The sequence below is a fragment of the Nelumbo nucifera genome, chromosome 1, assembly GCF_055504915.1.
Source record: "Nelumbo nucifera cultivar China Antique chromosome 1, China Antique-T2T, whole genome shotgun sequence".
In the NCBI taxonomy this organism is placed as follows: Eukaryota; Viridiplantae; Streptophyta; class Magnoliopsida; order Proteales; family Nelumbonaceae; genus Nelumbo; species Nelumbo nucifera.
This window is the reverse complement of record NC_142649.1, coordinates 166,588,005-166,610,789: the sequence shown is the minus strand read 5'-3', so window position 1 is coordinate 166,610,789 and position 22,785 is coordinate 166,588,005. Positions and strand designations below refer to the sequence as shown.

At 44.5% G+C, this 22,785-nt stretch overlaps 2 protein-coding genes across 5 annotated transcripts in view; both read left to right on the top strand.

Annotated features, from left to right (window-relative positions):
- The first annotated feature begins 2,222 nt into the window (after positions 1 to 2,222).
- LOC148804119 (uncharacterized) lies at positions 2,223 to 5,543 on the top strand. Its single transcript, XM_088902041.1, has 3 exons — positions 2,223 to 4,383; positions 4,458 to 4,870; positions 4,951 to 5,543. Exons 1-3 carry the CDS (start codon positions 4,080 to 4,082, stop codon positions 5,149 to 5,151), a joined length of 918 nt encoding a protein of 305 aa, XP_088758167.1. The 5' UTR covers positions 2,223 to 4,079; the 3' UTR covers positions 5,152 to 5,543.
- An 8,520-nt stretch (positions 5,544 to 14,063) lies between these two features.
- Positions 14,064 to 22,785, top strand: part of LOC104613241 (putative calcium-transporting ATPase 13, plasma membrane-type) — a 34,630-nt gene continuing 25,908 nt past the window's right edge. For 2 of the 4 annotated variants that reach the window (XM_088895111.1, XM_010280978.2), the window contains exon 1: positions 14,067 to 14,473. Coding sequence is in view for 2 of the 4 variants with exons in the window: in XM_010280977.3 (XP_010279279.1) it covers positions 14,400 to 14,503 (104 nt within the window). In the remaining 2 variants the exon portion in view is untranslated. Of the gene's footprint in view, positions 14,504 to 22,785 lie in introns of all 4 variants that reach the window. The other 2 variants (XM_010280977.3, XM_010280976.3) reach the window with 2 other exon arrangements.

Below are 22,785 nucleotides of genomic sequence, written 5' to 3'. Positions count from 1 at the left end.
TTTGGTCTCATGTCTCCTGGAGTAAAGTAGCATATGCCCATTTTCTTGCTAGTCAAGCATGTAGGAATGGTCAATGGTTTTATTTCCTGATGACCATCAGGCTATTTGTAATAGATGGGATTTGTATTGTGACTCTTCAAGGGTTTCCCCTTATCCTCTAATGTAATAACTTTGTTTTTACCAAAAAAAAATAGGCATTGAAGCGGAAAAATGCCAACCAACAACAAAATGCTTACGTTGGAAGGGAAATATTCGGTTTTTGAAAAGAAATTTAAACCACATTTGAGATCACGTGCAATTGGATATTAACGATTTGTTGATAGAAGGGAGGTCTTTGTGTGATGACATCACCTAATAGGGGAAGTCTTAGTTCATTTTGAAAAGATAGGGATGGTCTTACAACCCATATTATCCCACCAATTGAGTGGTGGCCAGTTGGTATATTGTCTAAGTAGTCTTAGCAGATGTGCATATTTGAATCCGCTATTACCACTTACCTCTGTAAGTTATTAATGTGTTATGTTTAATACCAAAAAAAAAAAGTAAAGCCATATTACTGTAATCATCTTTAATTCCTCGTATTATGTGAATTTGCAAATACCCCTACTACACTTTCAACCATAGAGAGAGGATTCATGGTTATTACATGTGACCCTACATATACATAGTATATTTTTGGGTCATTTACTAAAACACCCCCTATAGTTTTATGGATTTACTAAAAACTACCCTATAGTTTGTGTTTTATAAAACATCCCCTACATTTTGCAATCAATTTAATTAATTGACATTTCATTAGATGAAAGTGGAAAATGACAATTTTAACACTAATTGACCTTCCATTTTTGCCCCTAGTAAAACACAGACAACCACTATATTTTTCTCTATTTGATCAATTTTGTTTTCTATACAAAAACATGTTAGGGGTACTTTAGTAATAAACAACAATGGATCCATACCCTTGAACATTTTTCACTCAATTTAAGGGTACTTTTGGACTAAACAATCAAGGGTACATGATGCCCTTAAACATTTTCCACTTAATTTAGGTGATCATGTTACTATTTTCATATGGAAAAACAAATAGTTCTTAATGAAAGGTTGGTTAAGTAAATTGGTGCAAATCATAAGGGAAGTTTTAGTAAAATGCAAACTATAGGGTAAGTTTTAAATCAGTCTATGAAACTATAGGGGATGTTCTAGTAAATGACCCTATATTTTTTGTTTCTCAAGCAATGGTATTAAGGGGGCGTTCTTTTTTTATTCTCATTGATCAAGAAACCAATGTTCTTTTTTTAGATTTATGTGGGGATAAGAGAAAGTTTATTTTTCTGGGTATCACTTACCAATATCCTAGGCGGATAAATAACTTTCCCACCTGGAGAAGTTGTCAACACTTGAATGGGACAAAAATGCCCCTTTTAATAATTGAATTTCATGGATAAAATGGTCATTGCCTTATTTACATGGGAAATAAAATAACATGGATAAATGCACTTACCCAAATAAATCTTTCCAAGACTTGCATGCATTTATCCGAATAAATAATTTACCAAAAAGAAAACGGGGCATAAAAGAAAAGGGAGCTAAGCCTATCTATCTTGTAGTGTGAACTCAAATGCGTGTTGTCTTGCTTTTTTTTCTTCGCCACCACGCGGGACGCGGCTTTGAACTAAAGAAAGAAGAATTCTATGGCTGCAGAGCTTGGCTATACATAATAAATCCAACGTGTTTTGGGCAATGGTATTAAACTAAAAAAAAGAGCTAAACCCTCCATCTCAGTGTGAATTTAATGTCTGGCTTTTTATTCTTTTCCTTTACCACGCGGCTTTGAACCAAAGAAAGAAGAACTCCTGTCTGTAGCGCGATGTCATACATTTAAATTCTATAAAAGATTGAGGTTGTGCAAATCAGTTCTAAAATAGTAAAATTTATATATGCGGTTGCTAGTTGCTAACTTGCTACACGCTAACAACCATTCCTTACTTCTCCCTCTCGCTGTTGAGACTCTGTCCTTTCCTCTATATCACCCTTATCTTTGACTTGATAATTTGATAACGAGATAACGATGGTAGAAAAAAGTAGGAATAGTACCACTAGTGGGGTGTAGTAAGGAAAGAGAGAGAACACGCATTGTGGAAATAAAAAGGAATGAGAATAAATTTGGCTATTTAAATTCAATATCTAGGCTTCAATCTGTCAACAACGTCCTAGGCTCCTAGCTCCTTTATATTTGATGATGTGCAATCCGGCCGGTCTTAGCTGTCAACGACCTTGCCTCTGAATTGAGTAACTGGGGACCTGAAATGGGGGCGATGAAGAAGCTCCGAGGAGAATCCGGTGTAGAGGCTCCGAAGCTCAAGTTAGAATCCTTCAAAGGCAAGATAAAATAGATAGCGCAAAGTTTGCATACCTTGTTCTTGGGGGTAGGGAGCCTTTTATAACCACCTCGCGCACTCACTTCCAGGCTTCTGTCAGATTGGCCTGACTATCTCTGAGCTCCTGCCAGTTTGGATGTCATCCCTTCTGTTCGGGCAGAACCGCCACTGCTCCTTTTGTCGGAGCCGTTTCTGCGGCTGGTGACGACGGTGGCAGGTGGCGGTGGCAGGAGGCCGTTTGAAGTGCGGCTATCAAGCATCAAATCCCAAATCATTCAGGTGTGCCGCCCTTGGAAACGGACATCCTTGGTGTCAGGTATGGTACACTTGGTTAGCCTGGCGTTTCGGAGGCGAAGTGCTGGAGTAACGGAGGGGACAAAGTCTTGAGTTCGGTTTGGGGAATGCTCCGAGCTTCCATGGGCCAGCTCGGGTCACGACCTGGTGAGGTTTATGGCCTAGGAGAGAGCTTGGGCTCCTTGTAGGGAGGTCGGGTCCTTAGTAGCGAGCTCGGGCTCCTTGTAGGGAGCTCGGGTCCTTAGTAGGGAGCTCGGGCTCCTAGTAGGGAGCTCGTGCTCCTTTTTCTTTTGGTGCTTGTGTTTTGGGCGCTCTGTTGCCCCGAGCTGTTCGCTTTTGCCACGCGTCGAGTGATGGCGAGGTTGGGCCAAATTTTCCTTCATCAATTGCCCCCCACTCCCTGCGCCAAGGGTCTTGGCGCGGGGAGTTCCTAAGGCGGGAGGATTTTGGCCCGTAATTTGAATTTTATTCAACTGGTGGCGCGCACTTTGGTTTGATTTTTCAAAAAGACGCGCGTTTGGGAGACGTGACGGTAGCCGTTTTTCTCAAATTTCGGGAATCGTGTTGCAACCACTTTTACTGTGGGGAGACGTGCACTGACACCCTGTCAGTTTCAAAAAGGCGTGCGCTGGTCACGTCTCGGCTTCGGAGGATGTGCGGTCAGCGTGATTGTGGGCCGTTGGATCGGCTTCGATCTGGATCATCGTTTTCCGGTTGCTGTGGATATAAATAGCGGGGGGGGACCCCAGTCGCCGCTACTGTACCTCTCGAGCTCGCGTCAAAGTTTCAGTTCGCGTCCAGGCTCTTCAGCTCGCGTCCCAGGTTCCTCTTGTTTGAGCTTTCGTGGTCTACTCCAGTCTTCTTCCCGGGTGAGTTCTTTTCCTGGAACCTGTCTTCTACCCCCTGATGTCTAGCTCGGATGGCTCAGACAGTCCAAGCGGATCTGATGCAGGTTCTACGAATCGTTTTGCATCCCCCGATAGTTCTAGCGAGCCTGATGTAGATCTTGAGGAAGAGGTTGAACCCATAGGTCGAGGGGCCTCGTGTAGTTTTGCATCCACCTGTCATCGGGGTTGGGCTCCAGACTAGTTCGGACCTTCGACCATGATTCCTGAGAGACTCCAATCCCTCATAAACTACTATAACTTGCCCGGGGAGTTCGCCTACTTTATCCCTACGGGTAGCTTTCCTTGGGAACACGGTCCTGATGAGATCGAGATATTCCAGGAGCAGCTCGCTGCGGGGCTGCGGCTGCCTTTCCATCATCTTCTTGTCGAGGTCCTGAACCACTTCGGTGTGACGGTCGGCTAGCTTCACCCGAACTCCATTAGGAATTTAGTGGGGACGATCTCCCTATTCTGCGAGGAGAACTTTTCTTTGGACTTGGAGATTTTTTCTTCTATTTTAATGCTTAAAAAGCAAGCGGGTCCCCTTCCTGGGCGTAGGCGGGCATACTACCTGTCTCCTCGCCCTGGCTTCAAGCTCTTACACGAACTCCCTAGTAAGGTCCCGATGTGGAAGCGGGACTATTTCGGGGTGCAAAGTGCGCTGGGGTGGCCGTTTCAGACCGGCTGGGGGATGACCGCTCCCGACTCTGGCGTCACACTTGACAAAGAGACGGTGAAGGGCCTCCGTCAATGGGCGCGGCTTAGGTTGAAGTGTCAACAGTATCTGACGGAGGCCAAGCTCGTTGCTGCGGGCCTGAGTTCGGGTAGGTTCTTCCCCTAGCGATCCTGTCTTGCTCTTCTCTTGCTTGTTTTACTGATGCCGAACTACTTTTCGCAGGTGCGATGGACTCTCGAGGGACCCGAGGTGGGCACTTGTTCCAGGGCATGATGAGGAGAAAACAGGTGGCTAAGCGAACTCACGCTGAGCTACCCCAGGGTGCGGAGCCCGAGGTGCCGGACTATTCGGTGGAGGATCAGCCTATGGAGCCCGAGATGGTTCCTCCTATGCAGGAGCCGGCGGGGGCTCCTTACGCCGAAACTACTCACACGGGGGCTCCCGCCTACTCCGAGTCTGCCCAAATGCGAGCTGGGCCATCAGGCTCGGGGGCCCCGGGGGACTTTAGGAGTGTGTTGTCGCCTACTCACGCTCTTCAGAGGAGTAAGGAGGCCATTTTCCCCGAGGAAGTTGCAGCGTGGACCAATCTTCCTCTGCACCAAGTGGCCTGCCGTGCCGTTACCCATGCCATGGTGGTAAGTGATCTCCCTTTTTTAGAGTTCTTCGGCTTTTATTCTTCTATTTGTTCCTCTGATCACTTGTTTCCTTTCGATAGGTGAACTCTTCTATTCACGCCTTGGCGAACCAGGTGGAGAGGAGCTCGAGGCAGGCGCGAGCTGCCGAGGAGGCTGCTCGTGCTGCTGAGGAGGTTGCTCGCCTCGCGCGGTCTAGGCAGGCGAGGTCTCAGAAAGATGCTGAGGCTATGGGAGTGATTGTGAAACATATGGTGGAATTGAAGCTGGACCTACAGCATTAGGTCGAGTATCTTCAGGAGGATATCAGGGAGAGGACTCAGATCTTCTCTCAAGGCATCGAAGATGCGAAGAAGAAAGCTGTTAGTGATTATATTGCTTCGCCGGACTTCGATGATCTGATGGTGGACTCCTACAGGAGGGGTTTCAAGCTAAGCCAGTGGATGATCCGGAATACGTACCCCGAGCTCGACATCAGCGCCATATCCACTTCGCGTATTACTCAGGAGATGGCCAACGCTGCGAATGGTGAACCGGACTCCGAGGGGGAGGCAGGGCCTTTGGGTATCGTCAAAGTGGCTTCTGATAACGAAGAAGTAGCCCCGGACTTGTAAAAAATGAAATGAAATGGCTTCTCTTTTTTTTTTTTTTTTGTACACCTCAATATCTGAAATGAAATGGCCTTTTTGCTCAAGTGTTGGTTGTCCTGTCTTTGAGCTGTGTTTTTTGCCGAACAGACTATTTCGGTCCTCTACTAGTTCGTTTTCTACCTCGGCTTCGGGGTACTTGGCGGTCTATAGGTAGTATCGCCTTAGGTTGACAATGTTCCATGCTCGGGGTACTCGTTTTCCCTCTAGGGTTTCAAGCTCGTATGCCCCCCGATTGCTTTCTTTACTCTGTAGGGTCCTTCCCAATTTGGTCCAAGTTTCCCTACGTCGGGTTCGGGCACCATGACCTTACGGAGAACCAGGTCGCCGACGCGGAAGTTCCTCTTCTTTACTCTGGCGTTATAGTACCGAGCTACTTTTTGCTGGTAGGCCGCAGTTCGGATGTGCGCGAGGTCTCTCACCTCGTCCAGTAGGTCGAGGTTGGTGCGCAACTCGCCTTCGTTTGTCTGCTCGTCGTATGCTTCTAATCGCAGTGTAGGTACTTCGATTTCCGTTGGGATCACCGCCTCGGTGCCGTAGGTAAGGTTAAAGGGGTTCTCTCCTGTGGCGGTTTTTTCCGTGGTTCGGTGAGCCCATAGAACACTTGGTAGTTCGTCTGCCCATAACCCTTTGGCTCGGTCTAGTCGTGCTTTCAGTCCGCGGAGGATGGCTCTGTTCATTACTTCTGTTTGGCCATTTACCTGCGGGTGTGCAACCGACGTGAAGTTCTAACTAATTCCCATACTTTGGCACCATTCTTGGAACTTGATATCCTTGAACTGTTTGCCGTTGTCGGAGATCAGTACCCGAGGTAGCCCGAAGCGACATACTATGTTCTTCCAAAGAAGTTCTGTATGTTTCGTGCTGTAACTGTTGCCAGAGGTTCAGCTTCTATCCACTTTGTGAAGTAATCTACTGCCACCACTAGGAATTTTCTCCCACCTGTCGCTGGTGGGAATGGCCCCAGAAGGTCGATGCCCCATTGGGCGAAGGGCCATGGACTGGTGAGGTATTTGAGGTCGGCAGCGGGCTGATGGTGGATATTGGCATGCTTCTGACACTTGTCGCATTTTCTGACGAGCTCGATGGCTTCGGTCTTCATCGTTGGCCAGTAGTATCCTTGTCGTAGTGCTTTTTGGGCGAGGGCTCTGCCCCCCAGGTGTCTGCCGCACAAGCCTTCATGAGTGTCGCGGAGTACTAGCTCGGCTTCGGCTGGGCGCAAGCACCGTAGGTAGGGGAGCGTGTAGGATCGTTGGTACAACCGTTCGTCTATCATGACGTATTTGGCTGCCTGGCGCTGCACCCTCTTGGCTGTGTTGCGATCTACGGGGAGGGTTCCATCTAGCAGGAAGTTCGCGAGTGGGTCGATCCAGCTCGGCTCTGCTTCAGTGACGGGAGCGACCTCTCCTGCCCCACTGAGAATGCTGGGCCGAGGTAAGTCCTCTATGTACATGGTTCTCATGGCGTTGTGACTCGTGCTGGCTAACCGGGACAGGGCGTCGGCCTCGGTGTTCTCTGACCTCGGGATTTGCCTGATGAAGTGTGACTGGAAGTTGAGCAGAGTCTCCTTTACTTTTGCTAAGTATGCAATCATAGTGAACTCATGTGCATCATATTCGCCCGTAACCTAGTTGACCACGAGCTGGGAATCACTACAGATAACTACGTGCTTTGCTCCAACCTTGTGTGCTAGGTTCAGCCCGGCTATCAGTGCCTCGTACTCCGCCTCGTTGTTGGACGCCGCGAACTCAAAGCGTAGTGTGTATTCCAACCTTGTCTCGCTCGGGCCGCGTAACACTATTCCAGCCCCGCTGCCTTGCTGGTTCGAGGAGCCATCTACGTGAAGGATCCAGGGCTCCTCATCCCAGTTCGCGCTTGGTCTAACCAGGAGAGATGCTATGCCGCCTGCTACTCCATGAGGTTCGGGCTCGATTGTCTTGGGAGCTCCGAGCTCGCCCGAACTGGGGACCTCGGGCTCGACCGGCTCAGGGGCTTCGGGGCTAAACGTGCATTCTGCGACAAAATCTACCAAGGTTTGGGCCTTAATGGCAGTTCTCGGCTTGTACTGGAGATCGTACTCGCTGAGTTCGATGGCCCACTTCGTCAGTCGACCGGAAACCTTGGGTTTGAGTAAAACTTGTCTTAGAGGTTTGTTGGTCAAGACGATGACGGTGTGAACCTGGAAGTACGGGCGGAGTTTCCGAGCTGCTATCACCAGTGCATATGCTAGCTTTTCTATCTGCGGGTACCTTGTCTCTACTCCCTGCAAAATTTTACTAACATAATATATGGGTCGCTGGACCCGGTCTATTTCCTTTATTAGTACCGAACTGACCACCTCGTCGCTTGCCGAGAGGTACAGTTCTAAGACCTCGCCCTCCTCGGGCCGGGCTAAGGTTGGCACACTGGCGAGGTAACCTTTTAGCTCGTCAAACGCAAGCTAGCGGTCTTGGGTCCACTCGAACCCTTTGCCTTTGATTGCTTTGAAAAAAGGTAGGCAGCAGTCTGCTGACTTGGACATGAAGCGGCTTAGAGCGGCTATGCGGCTGTTTAGCCTCTGAACTTCTTTTACTTTCCGAGGTGGTCTCATATCTAGGATGGCTTTTATCTTGTCCGGGTTGGCCTCAATACCAGGCTAATTGACAACGTAGCCCAGGAATTTGCCCGAGGTGACGCCAAAGACACATTTGTTGGGGTTCAATTTCATGCTAAACTGACGCAGGGTTTGGAAGACAGAATCTAAGTCTTGTATTAATTCTTGTGAAAACTATGTCTTGACGACCACGTCGTCTACATAGCACTCTATCTTGGTGCCAATCAGGGGTCGAAATAGCCTATTTACAAGTCTTTGGAAGGTCGCCCGGGCATTTTTTAATCCGAAGGGCATGACCTTGTAACAGTACAGCCCGAACTCGGTTATGAAGCTGGTTTTTCCTCATCGGATTGGTCCATCCGGATTTGGTTGTAGCCTGAGTAAGCGTCCAGGAAGCTTAGCAACTCATGTCCCGAGGTCGCATCCACTAGGCGGTCAATTCTGGGGAGGGGGAAGCAATCTTTCGGGCAAGCTCAGTTCAGGTCGGTGTAGTCGACGCACATGCGCCACTTGCCGTTCGCCTTTTTTACCAGCACAGGGTTGGCCAACCAGCTCGGGTAATGAACCTCCCTTACGAAGTCTGCTGCGAGGAGCTTCTCGACCTCCTCGTCGACCGCCCTCCAGCGCTCTGGGGCTAAGTTGCGTTTCTTCTGTCTAACGGGTCTGACTATAGGGTCAGTGTTGAGTTTGTGAGTTATAAGGCCAGGGTCAATACCGGGCATATCGGCCACGGACCATGCAAAAATATCTAAATTTTGAAATAAAAAACTCACCAGTTCGGTCTGTAGGGGTTCGATGATGGAAGCACCAATCTGGAGTGTGCGAGCTGGGTCCGTAGGCGAAGTTGGGATTGCGACTGTTTCTTCTGTGGGCGAAGCTCGTTCCTCGCCTTGCTCCGCAGGCCGCTCCAGATCGAGGTCGCCGGCTGCCTTGGTTTTTCCCTTCAGGGCGGCAACATAACACTTGCGGGACTCGAGCTGGTCGCCCCGTGCTACCCCCACACCGAAGTCTGTAGGGAACTTCATGGCCAAATAGTAGGTGGAGACCACCGCCCGTAGGATATGCGTGATCAGCCGCCCTATTATGGCATTGTATGGGGAGGGGGTCGCGACCACCAGAAAGTCATGGTTGAGCCTGACCGCGCAAGGCCATGTGCCGACTTCCACAGGTACTGTTATTTTCCCGAGGGGCCTGACTTCCTCTCCGCTGAAACCCACCAGGGAAGTGTTCGCGGGCTTTAGTTCGCTCCTTCGTAGCTGTAGCTGGTCAAACGCTGATTTAAAGAGGATGTCTGTCGAGTTGCCCGAGTCTACGAGTACGCGTCTGACCTCGAAGTCGCCGATCCTTAGTTTAATGACAAGCGCGTCATCGTGGGGGTAGCGGACTCCTCGCGCGTCGTCCTCCGTGAAGAAGATTGGTTCTTCGGTCTTTGGTCTCTTTGGAGGGTTCCGTTCCTCGAGGGCCGCTTCGCGAACTGAAGTTCGAGCTGCTGCCGAGGTACACCCTGCTACCACCGAACCTCTCACAATTACATGGATGGTTCCCTGAACTGGCCTCTCCACCGGAGGCTGTCGCTGTAATGGTTCGGCAGGCCTGCTGCTAGATTCGGGGGCATCCTTTTCGTGCTCCCCTGTCCGATCTGCCTTATTATTATTGTTGTGCTGGACAAAGTTTCTCAAGTATCCGCGACGGATGAGCCCCTCTATCTCGTCCCGGAGATTATTGCACTGCTCGGTACTGTGACCATGATCTCTATGGAAATTACAATACAAATTGCACTGCTCGGTACTGTGACCATGATCTCTATGGAAATTACAATACAAATTCTTATTTCTTTCGTTCGGATTTCCCTTTAGGCGGGGTGGCCACTTCACGCATGGGGCATCCTTGATCGTCATTAAGATCTCGGTCCGCCTTGTGTTCAGTGGCGTGTAATCCGTCTGAACTGCTAGGGGAGCTCGAAATGACTGGTTCGGCTTTGGCTCTCGGGCCGGGTTTTTCCGGTCGACTGGGTTAGAGGGCTCGCCTTCCCTCTTTCTTTTCTCGTTTCCGCCCTCGATTCGTTGGTTGATTTCTTCCTCTGTCCTCATGAACTTGTCCGCGAGCTTGAGGAATTCGGTCACGGTTGCGGGCTGATTAGCTACCATGTGCCATTTGAATTCTTTGTGCGTTACCCCTCTTTTTGCTGCCGCGAGCTGCACCGCGGGGTCTAACCGCGGTATCTGCAAGCATGCTTCGTTGAATCGCTTGATGTAGCCCCGTATGGATTCTCCTTCCCTTTGGACTACTCCGAAGATGCTTTCCTCTGCTATGGGACACTGTTTGCTGGTGACAAAGTGTGCGGTGAAGACCTGCACGAATTGAGCCCAGCACTTTATCGACCCGGGGGCCAGGTTCCTGTACCAAGTGCGGTCTTCCCCCCGGAGGGTGGTGGTGAAGGCCACGCACATGCATGATTCGCTGGCCCTGGTGAGGTGCATTTGGGACTAGAAAGCGTCAACGTGGTCGTTGGGGTCGAAGGACTCGTCATACTTGTCCAGAGGCGGGAGCTTGAAATCTCTGGGCAGGGGGACCGCTAGGAGTTCTGAGGCGAGGGGGGAGGGAACTGAGAGAATCGGGGTGACTTTTGCCTCGTCCGAGCTCGTCTCTTTGCCTCTGAGCTCTGACAGGACACGGGTGGCGGTTCGGCGACTTCGACGACGCCTTCGCTGTTGAGTGGGCCTTGTACCTGCACTGCTGGCCTCCATGCTGCCGAGCTCGATGGGCCTGGAATGCTGGTAGTCCGCTGCTGCCAGTGCGCTGAATCGGTTTCTCGCGAGTGGGAACTCGGGCTTGGAGCGCCAAGGTGCCGATCTCGCGGGCGAGGTGCCCGACCCGCCTACGAGCTGCGAGGCGGGGATGACTTTTTTCTTTCTTCGGCCTGGGGAAGAGGCCTGGCTATTAGGGGGGTTCTGGGGCCTGGAGGCCTTGCCTTGGTGGGGGCGTCCATCCTGCGGGGAGGCCTTGGCCGGCCTCGGAGCAGGGGTGGCGAGGTGGAAGTAATGGTTGGTTCAGTGGCAGTTGGGGGAACTGCTGTTGATAGTGATACTGGGAGATGTTGTGCAGCACCTGGTGCTGGTGAAGCTGGTGTTGCTAAAACTGTTGCATTTGGGCTTGCATTGCCCGCATGCACTGCATCAGGTCATCTAACCGGTTTTGGCTGGCTGCCAGGGGGACGGCAGTCGGTTCAGTAAAGGTTGTCTCAATAGAGGGAGGAAAGGGGATGTTTGTGGCAGGGAGGTTTATGGGCGCCACTGCTTGTGGCGTACTTAAATTGGGGATTCCATCCACCGAAAGGGGGATGGTGAACTGTCCAACGCACACCACGGGAACTTGAAGCTGTTCCCCGGTGGTGTTTGTCTCTGTGCCGCGTCCGGCGTTGCTGGAAGAGGCCATGAGCGTTGGGTTTTTTGAAGAAGAAAAAAGGGGGTATGAGAGTTTGGAGGGAGGCTTTTTGAAGCATGTTCCCACAGACGGCGCTAATTGATGATGCGCAATCCGGCCGGTCTTAGCTATCAACGACCTTGCCTCTGAATTGAGTAATTGGGGACCTAAAACGGGGGAGATGAAGAAGCTCCGGGGAGAACCCGATGTAGAGGCTCCGAAGCTCAAGTTAGAATCCTTCAAAGGCAAGATAAACCAGATAGCGCAAAGTTTGCATACCTTGTTCTTGGGGGTAGGGAGCCTTTTATAACCACCTCGCGCACTCACTTCCAGGCTTCTGTCAGATCGCACCTGACTATCTCTGAGTTCCTACCAGTTTGGATGTCATCCCTTCTGTCCGGGCAGAACCGCCACTACTCCTTTTGTCGGAGTCGTTTCTGCGGCTGGTGACGACGGTGGCAGGTGGCGGTGGCAGGAGGCCGTTTGAAGTGCAGCTGTCAAGCGTCAGATCCCAAATCAGTCAGGTGCGCCGCCCTTGGAAACGGACATCCTTGGTGTCAGGTATGGTATGCTTGGTTAGTCTGGCGTTTCGGAGGCGAAGTGCCGGAGTAACGGGGGGGACAAAGTCTTGAGTTCGGTTTGGGGAATGCTCCGAGCTTCCATGGGCCAGCTCGGGTCACGGCCTGGTGAGGTTTATGGCCCAGGAGAGAGCTCGGGCTCCTTGTAGGGAGGTCGGGTCCTTAGTAGCGAGTTCGGGCTCCTTGTAGGGAGCTCAGGTCCTTAGTAGGGAGCTCAGGTCCTTAGTAGGGAGCTCGGGCTCCTAGTAGGGAGCTCGTCCTTAGTAGGGAGCTCAGGTCTTGCTATTTTTACAAAAAAAATTATATATATAAATTAAATTTAAAACTGAATTAAAAAACATAAATTAAATATAAAAATACATATAACATATCTAAAACATATTTATATATTATTTATTGATAAAATATATAATTATACACATATATGTATATATATATATATATATATATATATATATATATATATATATGCATGCATGTATGTATATATGATGACATGGCATGGTCTGAACCGTTTGACCCCGCCGATTGAACTGGTGTACCGCGAATCAGAGGCAAAAATGGTTCAACCTCTGAACCGGTTTTTAAAACATTGGTATTTCAGTTTGACATAGCATTTCTGACTCGAATTCAGCTTGGCTCAAAATTTTATATGTTTTGCTTGGCTTGAGCTCAATCTCAAATCCATCAATAATATATATATATATAGAGAGAGAGGCTCACGCTTAGCTTGAATCTCGAATTGGTTCAAATTAAATCAAACTTTTTTTGAATTGAATTCAAACATCTTGAGAAAAAATCAATTTCATGTCCACCCCACCCCTAGTGTAGCCCTATTGAACAAAATTTGAAAAAAAAAGAAAGAAAAAAATTAAAAGAAAAAACACAACATTGAACCTTTGACGCTGGGATTGTTGGGTGAACTAGGGTGTCGCATAGGAAGAGCCTTGATTTTGGAAAAGAGTGTTACATCTGCGAGCTTGGGATGACATGGTTACAATTTGGAGAGCTGCTAACTTTAACTTGATATAAGAAGATGAAAAAAAAACATATTTATATGGATTTAATTTAATTTATTACCATCTTATTCATCTGTGCCTTTGCTTTAAAGACTTTTAAATAGAATTTTGTGCTTGCTATAGAAGAAACGTACTTCTCAGATAATAAATTAAACTGATTGTATCTATGGCACTAGAGCTGTAAATGGGTTGGATTCGGATCAAGTACAGCCACTTCCGATTTCAATCCAATTAAAATCTGATTCCAATGCAAAATCCTATCAGATCTAGGGTGGAGCTAATCCGAGTCCGTTTCATATTTCTTTATAAAATGGATTACTTTTTGTTTTTTACTTCTATATCTAATGATTATATAAATATGTAATATTGAATTTATTATAATAAACTTTGTTACATCAGGTGGGATGAGGATTGGGTCTCAGACATTCTTTTTAAGCAAAAAGCGTTGCATTAAATTGGTGGCTCACAGATAGGTGCAACGTTGTCAAAATTTCAATAGGCAACACGAAGTTGGAGTCCGAAACAGTATAAACTGTTAAATCGGATCAACCGATTTGCACTCTTAGGGCCAGTGTCGCAGAGCGGATCAACGTTTTTTTGGATAAATTATAAAGACCTCCCTTGTACTATAGGTCTGCCATAAACTCTCCTGTACTTTAATTTGCAACAAAAGTCCCCTTAAATTTTTACATTGCGGTAAATACCTCTTTCACCGTTAAGTTAGATAACAAAAACCGTTAAATTACTAAAATACCCTACCAAATTTTCTCTATTTTCTTTTTTTGCTATTCTCTCTTAAATCTAAGTAACTAATTAATCTTTAAAACAATTCATCAACCAAAAACTAGCCATCTTAAAAATGCATCTTCTGAAATTACTATTCTCCATTGAGGATTTGTTCCGTGGTGAGGTCCATATGTTAACTTGTACAAAACTTTCATCAAAAGAACTAAAGTAGCAAGGATATACGAATTATTCTTCTTCAATGCATACACGTCATATACTATCGTCACGTCCATTGAAAGATACGAATTATTTTACCATTTTAGGAAGATTCCTGGAGGGAACCCTCGTCTGTTGCCTGGTTCGGTAATTGTTCTTTTTTTTCCTTCTTTTAGTTCCGTGATCCGTAGTTCCTACTCTGCTTCACTTCTATTGAATGAAAAGGGGAGTATCGGAGCGTAGTGGAAATAACCGTGGCTTGGTGATGGCTTTCTGTTGACTGAAGAATCACATCAGTGGAGTATGGTTCTCCTTTTCTGATTTCTCTGGATGTTCGCGCGTTCCGCCATTTTCTATTCAATTCATCCCACCTGGTTGCCTAAGACTGGTGAAAAGAACAAAAGGTGTTATATAGCTCATCAAAATAACATCACGTATCCTCTGCTTTATTCTTTTGCACATTTTATTCTGTATACGTTTCGTTTTTATAAATTTATCGTTTAAACTGTTCTAGCTTGATAACGATTAATAAATGTACAGTAAGTAATTAAGCAGGTCGTTACTGTATTCATTATTTTGTTCTGCTGTTTCCTTTACGTTGCTATCTTTAGGGCTGTTCTTTCATTTGGCCTCATTTCTCCTTCCATCCGATTGTTGTGAAATTAAAGTTTGTTTTTTTTTTTTCTTTTCTGGTTTTAAAATCTTCGTTCTTTCGAATATGTTTCTGAAAGATGTTTGAAGGAAAATAGTTATTAGTTGTACCGCTTTTCATTTGCTTGGAAACAACTTCTGAAGATCTTTCTGTAAGACAAATTCGTTTTCCTTTCTTATGTTTGGTTGGACAGAAGATTGGAATATTATTCTTTTTTTTTTCTTCTTTGTTAAAAAGGATAATTTGTTTTTAGTTTCTCTGGAAAACTTTGGTTATTATTTATTTCCTATCTTACTGTTTAAATTACCTAAAAACTGAAAATTGATTATCTTTCATAAGAAAAAGGATATTGTTTTCTTCCCCTGTTCCTTCAAAATGTCCCAACCGTCGTCTGTACTCTGTTGCAGATCCGGACTCGTTATTTTGTGATGTATCATGGTTTTGAAAACGTTTTACCAGGAAATAACTGGTTTTGTAAGGGCTTTTGCACCAATTTATACTTATTTAAAAATAACAAAATATATATCGACCTTATTAGTGGTTAGTACCTCTCCAGCTATAATTGGCGTGCTGTTACTTGTGTATCACTATGCATGTAACATTCAAACATGAAAATGAAAAAAAGAAAGAAATGAATTAAACCCTGCGTTTGATTTCACAACCCTATTTGTCATAACCCCCAAACCTCCAACCCTCCCCCTCCACCCCCCAAAAAAAAAAAAAAAAAAAAACAGAAAGATTTTGTCATCATGAATCATTTGAATCATTTAAGCATTAGTTAGGCATCAAGTTGGCATCTTTACATTTGTTTTAGCTATTCCATTTGAATGTTGAGTTAACAGTGTCAACTGTACTTGATTACCTAGTTTTAGGACTTTATTAGTACTAGGTCCTATTTGGGTACACCACGGTAAAGATAACCATATTCATAAGATTAGAATTTCATTAAGGCTGAATATTTACAGTTGCCTCTGACAGAGTACAGGGTAGTTTGCTAGTTGGTGTTACTCCCTGCTATTGTTCAACATAGGACTCTGACTTGACCTTTCTGTGTCTATCAGCAAGATGCCCTGTATACTTCTTGTATATCCCTCTACATTCTACCCTTTACTGTTTTTTGTTAACAGGAAACAAAGGAAGTAATTATAAATATCTGTTGGAGATTCACTAATTACTTTACTGCTATGTGGGTCTCTTTGTATGTATCATCCAGAAAAAGGACTCGATGATTATTCATTTAGAGGAACCAAAAGATAGCATTTTGGCGGATAAGGCTACCTTAAGAACTTGTTACTGCATGAAATAGATTTTCCCTTCTCCATTAGATTAGTTTCAATTGAGTGAAAGGAGGGCTTCTCATGTACTGTCTTGGTGATGAAGGCAAATCAAGTCACTAAAACTAGACAAGCTTTCACCAACTCACCAGAGGACAAGCCATGCAGACCGTTTCCTAAGATGAGGATGAGAGCTGCTCTTCACTGATTGCATCCATAAAACTTCATGCTCTACAGCATCTAAACCAAACAATCTTTCACCAACTCACCAGAGGACAAGCCATGTAGACCATTTCCTAAAATGAGGATGAAAAATGCTATTCACTGATTGCATGCATAGCTGATAATGTCTCATGGCTAATTAACTGGGTAGAAAGTTGGAGGGTACACCTGCTATTGTTTATCCTGCATAAATATTTGTACCTAAATAGTTCTGGAAAAGACATCCATGTGGATCTGATTCCCAAAATCTTCATGCATTCTAATGGGGACTCCAAGCTCCAGCAAAAAAGTTATACGAGATGTCCTGGCCAATGTTCTCTTTGTAGCATCTAACCTGCTAAATGCTCTCTTCCAAATCACAAACTGCCTCCAACCTTTGTACCATACACCTTAGCTTAGTTCAGTTTACCTTATGAGTTTCCCTAAAAGCAACAAGAAATATGTTGAAACAGTGAAAATCAACCATTGCATTGAGAGACGCTACACCAGTACAAATGCAAGGCTATACAGCATAGAATTAGAAAAGGGGTGTGATTTGGCACATCATATTTTTAGTAAAGGGGCACTTTGCTACTCAAAAAGTGGCTGTATTTAAAGACAAAAATACACCCATGTTTTGACTTTTGTCATAACTGGCGGTGGCTTCTTTGTCTTTTTACCAGGGTTTTGCCCGGTTTATAAAAAAGAAAAGGGATGTTCCGTAATCATAAACATAGAAATGAATGTGATAGGAATATAAGAGTATCCACAATAGGTTACAAAATAAGGGTAGACTTAGATGGTTTGGACACAGAACAACATTTATTGTATAGGTGAAGTCCGTGAAGAGTAATTTTTGGGGATTTAGAGGATCTAGGAGTAGGCTAAAGCTTAAAAGGAACATGGGTTGAGGAACTGAGAAAGGAGCTGAAGACACAAAACCTAAGAGAGGATATGGCCTTTGGTAAGGTGGAATGATGAAATGGAGTCTGTACTATTAGGTTTTGTTATTCAGGCCAAATAATTTGAGAATTCTGGCTGTTGGAAGTTTCTTGGTCATCTTTGGTAGGTATCACCCAAAATGTGTCCATATGATTGTCCATGTTCCCCCACTCTTTATTAGAAAATTTAACTAAACATTGTGTCTGAAGAGGAAGCCTGAAGTGCCTTGAAGACCGAAAATCATTATCGAGGAATGCTGGAAGTCTAGTGAACTGTTGGACTGCAGAGTGACATACCATCATGTTTTCCATGAAGCCAACCTAGCAGCAAACTGAGCAGCACAGGAAGCTCTCTCCTCTCTGGATGCTCCTCCTTCTTTAGTGCTGATCTGCCTTTCTCTTTAGCCTTTATTTGGTGGTTTTATGTTTGGGGTTGAGCTACCCCACCATCTTGTGTAGCTCCTTTTTTTTTTACCAAAAAAAATTAAATAAATAGATTATTTGCCATGTGGAAAAAGGTCATTTGTCTCATGTTTATTTGAAAAAAAAATCAGTAAATTTGTGAACTATTTTTGGGGAAAGATGCAATACTTGGTGGGTTGGACTGGAAAATAAACAATAAGCTAGTCTAGAAAGTCCCTCATTAATTGGGCACTATGAACCTTTCTGCCAACCCTCCATGAGGCAGAAATCAGAAATTACCCATTGTTGTGCCTCTATAAGATGCTTACAAATAAAGTGCAACTTGGACCAGGTTAGGTTGGGTTGAGGTCAACCCTAGCCCAATCCAAAGTGCGAAATCCCCTATACTCTCACCTTAACCCAACTTGACCTTCAACTCCATAAGATAAACCTTAAACCAACCCAATCTATTATTCTTCAATCAATCCTTAATCCAACCCAAAGGTAGACATCAGGTTGGGTTTAGTCAGTCTGGACTCAGGTTGGCTCAGGTTTCTTCACCTCTTTTTGGTTTTAAAAAGAAGTTTCTACCATTCAATTCTTTGAAACTTGCTATAGTTTATCTAAATAGATAACATTACTGCACCACAGATCATAGTCTTTAAAGGGGAAATTTTGGTACATATATTACATACATAATATCTATATCTACATGTATAACTTTGGGTCTGGTCAAGGTGCTTGAGGCCTCCAACAGATTTTAACTCCAGGTTGCCATTTTTCAACCCTGACACAATGTTCAGCCCAACCTGACTTTTTCTAAGTTGGTTCAGGCTAACCTAGCCTAAGTTTCATTCCCTATGTACAAATATGGATATAGATATGGGAGATGGGGATACACCCCCCTGTTCCTTGAAATCCAAGAGATGGATATGGATACATGCATCTTCTCCCCCATCGACCTGAACTGATATTCACTGTTTTAGCAATTGTAAAGTTACAAAGATGCCCCTGTTAAGTGATTCTTAACAGGGGAAATACAAGGTTATATCGAAAGACAAAAATACCCCTCATGGGAATATATTTCAACACTCCCCCTCAAGCTGGAGCATATATGTTATAAAGCTCTAGCTTGTTACAAATATAATCCATTCTAGTACGACACAAGCTCTTGGTAAGAAAATCTGCTAGTTGATTTTCCGACTTGACATAAGGAGTAACAATCTCACCATTTGTCACATTTTCTCTTACAAAGTGACACTCAACTTCTATATGCTTGGTCCTCTCATGAAAGCCCGGATTGGAAGCAATATGAATAGCAGCTTGATTATCACAAAACAACTTGATAGGCTCCTCTACAGGAATGCCTACCTCTTGGAGTAGATGTTTCAGCCACATCAACTCACAAGTGGTAGGGCCATTGCTCTGTACTCAACCTCAACACTACTACTGCTGAATCTACCATACCATGCCCGTGGTGGCTGCTTTAGCCCATAAATGGCCTTGTGCAACTTACAAACCTTTCCAGCCTCCCCCTGAGCAGCATACCTTGGAGGTTGCTCCATGTACACCTCCTCCTAAAGGTCACCATTAAGAAAGGCATTCTTGACATCAAGTTGGTACAAGGGCCAGTCAAAGTGGACAACAAGAGAAATAATAACTCGTAAAGATGACAACTTAGCTATTGGGGAGAAAGTCTCAGAGTAATCAACACCATGAGTCTAGGTATAGCCTTTGGCTACCAAGTGGGCTTTAAGCTTCTCAATACTTCCATCTTGTTTGTGTTTGATTATATACACCCACCGACATCCAATTGCTTGTTTTCTAGGGGGTAAGAGGGTAAGGTCCCATGTGTGGTTAGACTGGAGAGCGTGAAATCAATCATCCATTGCTTCCTTCCAATCAGTTGAGTTAAGGGCTTCTGGAACAAACCTAGGAATAGAGATAGAACACAAATTTTTGGTGGGCAACAAATAAGTGAGCAAGAGAGCAATAACGAGAGGCAGGGTGGTTAGTACAAGCATGCTTACCCTTAAGTAATGCAATGGGAAGATCAAGTTCTGATGGAGGATGATTTGCTACCGGTTCAGATGATGGTGGAAGATCGGAAGTTAGAGTCTTAGCTGGCATAGAATCTAATGCAAGCTCCCAAGCACGTCTAATGTACACTCTATGAATTGATGATCGAATAGGCTCTTTGAGAGTGGGAAGGGGAATAAACACATCACTAGAGGCAGATGGGAGAGGAATAGAGGGAGAGGGTTCCTGTCCAGAAAAATAAGGAAGACTCTCAAAGAAGGTGACATTAGGAGCAACAGACGACTTATGGAGGATAGGATCATTAACATTTGTACCCTTTTGGGTGTGAGATTAGCCAAGGAAGACACACTGGATTGCTTGGGACTCAAGTTTATCATGTCCAGGGCCCAACCTATGGACAAAACAAACACATTTGAAAACATGAGGAGGGAGAGAAAAGGGAGATCCTGTAGGGAACATGATAGAAAACGGAGAATCACCAACAAGGACAGATGTAGGCATACTATTAATCAAGAAGCGTGAAGTGAGAACAATATCACTCCAGTAGGTTTTAGGAATAGCCATTTGGAGTAATAATGCATGAGCTGTCTCAATAATGTGTCGATTCATTCGTTCTGCTACACCATTTTGTTATGGAGTGTGGGAACAAGATGATTGATGTATAATACCATGAGTGTCAAAATAAGCTTGAACTGAACTATGAAAGTACTCTTTTGCATTATCAAAACGAAACACTTTAATACAAACACCAAACTGATTGTGAATTTCAACATGAAAGGAAAGAAAAATAGAAAACAATTCTAAACGTTCTTTTATTAAATATATCCATGTCATTTGTGAATAATCATCAATAAAGGTTACAAAATATTGAAATCCATTGTATGGTGACATATGACTAGGAGTCCAAACATCTGAGTGAACAAGATCAAAAAGACTCATGGCTCTATTATCTTCCCTGGAACAAAAGTAACTTTGTGATGCTTGCTGAGTTGACATGATTCAAAACCAATTGAGACACTAACGGCAAACTAGGAACTAGCTTCTTCAAAATACGAAGTGAAGGATGACCCAAACGGCAATGCCATTGGTGAGGAGTAAAGGATGAGTGAAGAGCTCATGACAAACCATTGACAACTAGGTAGTGTAGTCTTCCAACTTTACGACCTCCACCAATCATCTTTCTCGTTGTAAGATCCTGGAAAACACAATAGGAAGGAAAGGAAGTGACTAAACAGTTTAATTACTTCATGAGTTTACTTACAGACAAGAGACTAAAATGAAACTTTGGAATGCAAAAGGCAGAGTTGAGACTAATATCAGATCCAAGGGAAATATTACCAAGACCATTAATAGGAGAAGTGACATCATTAAGGTAATTGTTTGGATAGTGGAAGGAGTAGACAAGGACTCAAAAAGATCTAAAGATCCAATCATATGATTTGAAGCTCCAGAATCAATCACCCATGGTGAATGGCTAGAACTGGAAAGTAAACAAGTTGTGCTTGACTTAAGAGTGGTAGTGGACTTGGAAGGCACAAAAAAAGCTTAACGAAGTCTCTCATATTCCTCACGAGTGATGGAGACCAACTCATTACTCTTACCAACTCCTATGGCAGACAACTCATTAGTAAAGTCATTAATTCCAGAATCATCCTCAACTATGACATGATTGGCCCATGAAGATGGTAGACCATGCAACTCATAACAGAAGGCTACAATGTGTCCCTCACGACCACAATGTGTGTACTCTCTAATTGTACCATGACCACCCCTAAAACCACGGCTGGCACCTTTAATTGCATTTCTTCCCCTAACATCTCTGCCACTACCACCTCTGGCCGCTACTAAAGATGACCTCTCTAAAGTAGTAGAATGATCATTATGGGGTTGACATATCCTCTGAATACAAGAAAACACCTCTGGTAGGGAGGGGAGATCACTACTACCCAGGATTTGAGCCCTCACATGTTCAAATTCAGACTTCAATCCTGACAAGAATATGAACATCTAAATGCTCCCGTTGAGCTTGTTGTACCTTCAAATCAGGGGAAAGAGGTTGGTAAACATTCAACTCATTCGGTAGACTTTTTAAGGTAGCCTAATATTCTTTAACACTTTTATCACCTTGTTGAAGAGAGAAATAATCCTGGTAAGGTTGGTAAATCCTTGTTACATTGTCCTGCCTTGAATACAACTGTTAGGCATGCTCCTAGATTTCCTTAGTGGTGTCCAAAAACATAAGTTAACACTAATATTGTTTTTCATACGGTTCCATAAGGCAGCCATATTTTCTTGTACCTAGTCACTTCACCCTTCAAACTCACTCTTGGGTTGATCTTCCTTAACATATTTCAACTTCCATAGATTTAGCCCATGGTACATAATTAGTACCAGTTGTAAATCTAGGGTTTGTAGAAGAGGAGAGGTGTGTGTGTTCACTGTTCACACCCTTAAAAGTGCTCTTTATATTTTGAAAGAAAAATTATAAGAAAGCCCATACTTGGGTGCCCAAATACAAAATGATGAGGAAAGAGTAAAACACCCTTGTCTAAACATTCTTGACACTCCCCCTCATGTTGAACATATATGTCAATCATGTCCAACTTGACAAGGTTCTTACTTTGGATAGTGAACACCTTTAGTGAGACAATCAACTAGTTGGTCTTCCGACTTTAGGAAAGGAAGGAAAACCTCTCCGCTAGCAATTTTCTCTAATAAAGTGTTTGTCCACCTCAATATGCTTTGTACAATCATGTTGAATAGGATTATGAACAATATTTATGGCTGCTTGATTGTCACAATATAATCTCATTGGGGTATCTGCTTGGATGCCCATTTCAGTCAATAAGGTTTTCAACCAAAGTAGTTCAGACACTCCATGAGCCATTGCCCTATACTCTGCCTCAGCACTAAAACGAGAAACTACAGATTGTTTCTTCTCCATGAAACCACATTGCCTCCAACTAAGGCACAATAACCAGATGTAGATCTTCTATCATTAATGGACCCTACCTAGTCAACATCTATATAAACTTCAATCTTTAGATGGCCATGATTGGAATAGAACATCCCTTTACCAGGGCATCCTTTTAGGTAGGCTAAAATTCTATTAACTGATTGCATATGAGATGTCCTGGGTTTATGCATATATTGGCTAACTACTCCAACAACATAGGACATGTCAGGTCTAGTCAAATAGAGATACA

Bases quoted from the DNA above. Each gene is read 5' to 3' on its own strand.
- LOC148804119 (XM_088902041.1), top strand. From the start codon at position 4,080: ATGCTTAAAAAGCAAGCGGGTCCCCTTCCTGGGCGTAGGCGGGCATAC. The intron at 4,384-4,457 runs GTAGGTTCTTCC...TACTTTTCGCAG, and splicing joins TGCTGCGGGCCTGAGTTCGG to GTGCGATGGACTCTCGAGGG. The intron at 4,871-4,950 runs GTAAGTGATCTC...TCCTTTCGATAG, and splicing joins CCGTTACCCATGCCATGGTG to GTGAACTCTTCTATTCACGC.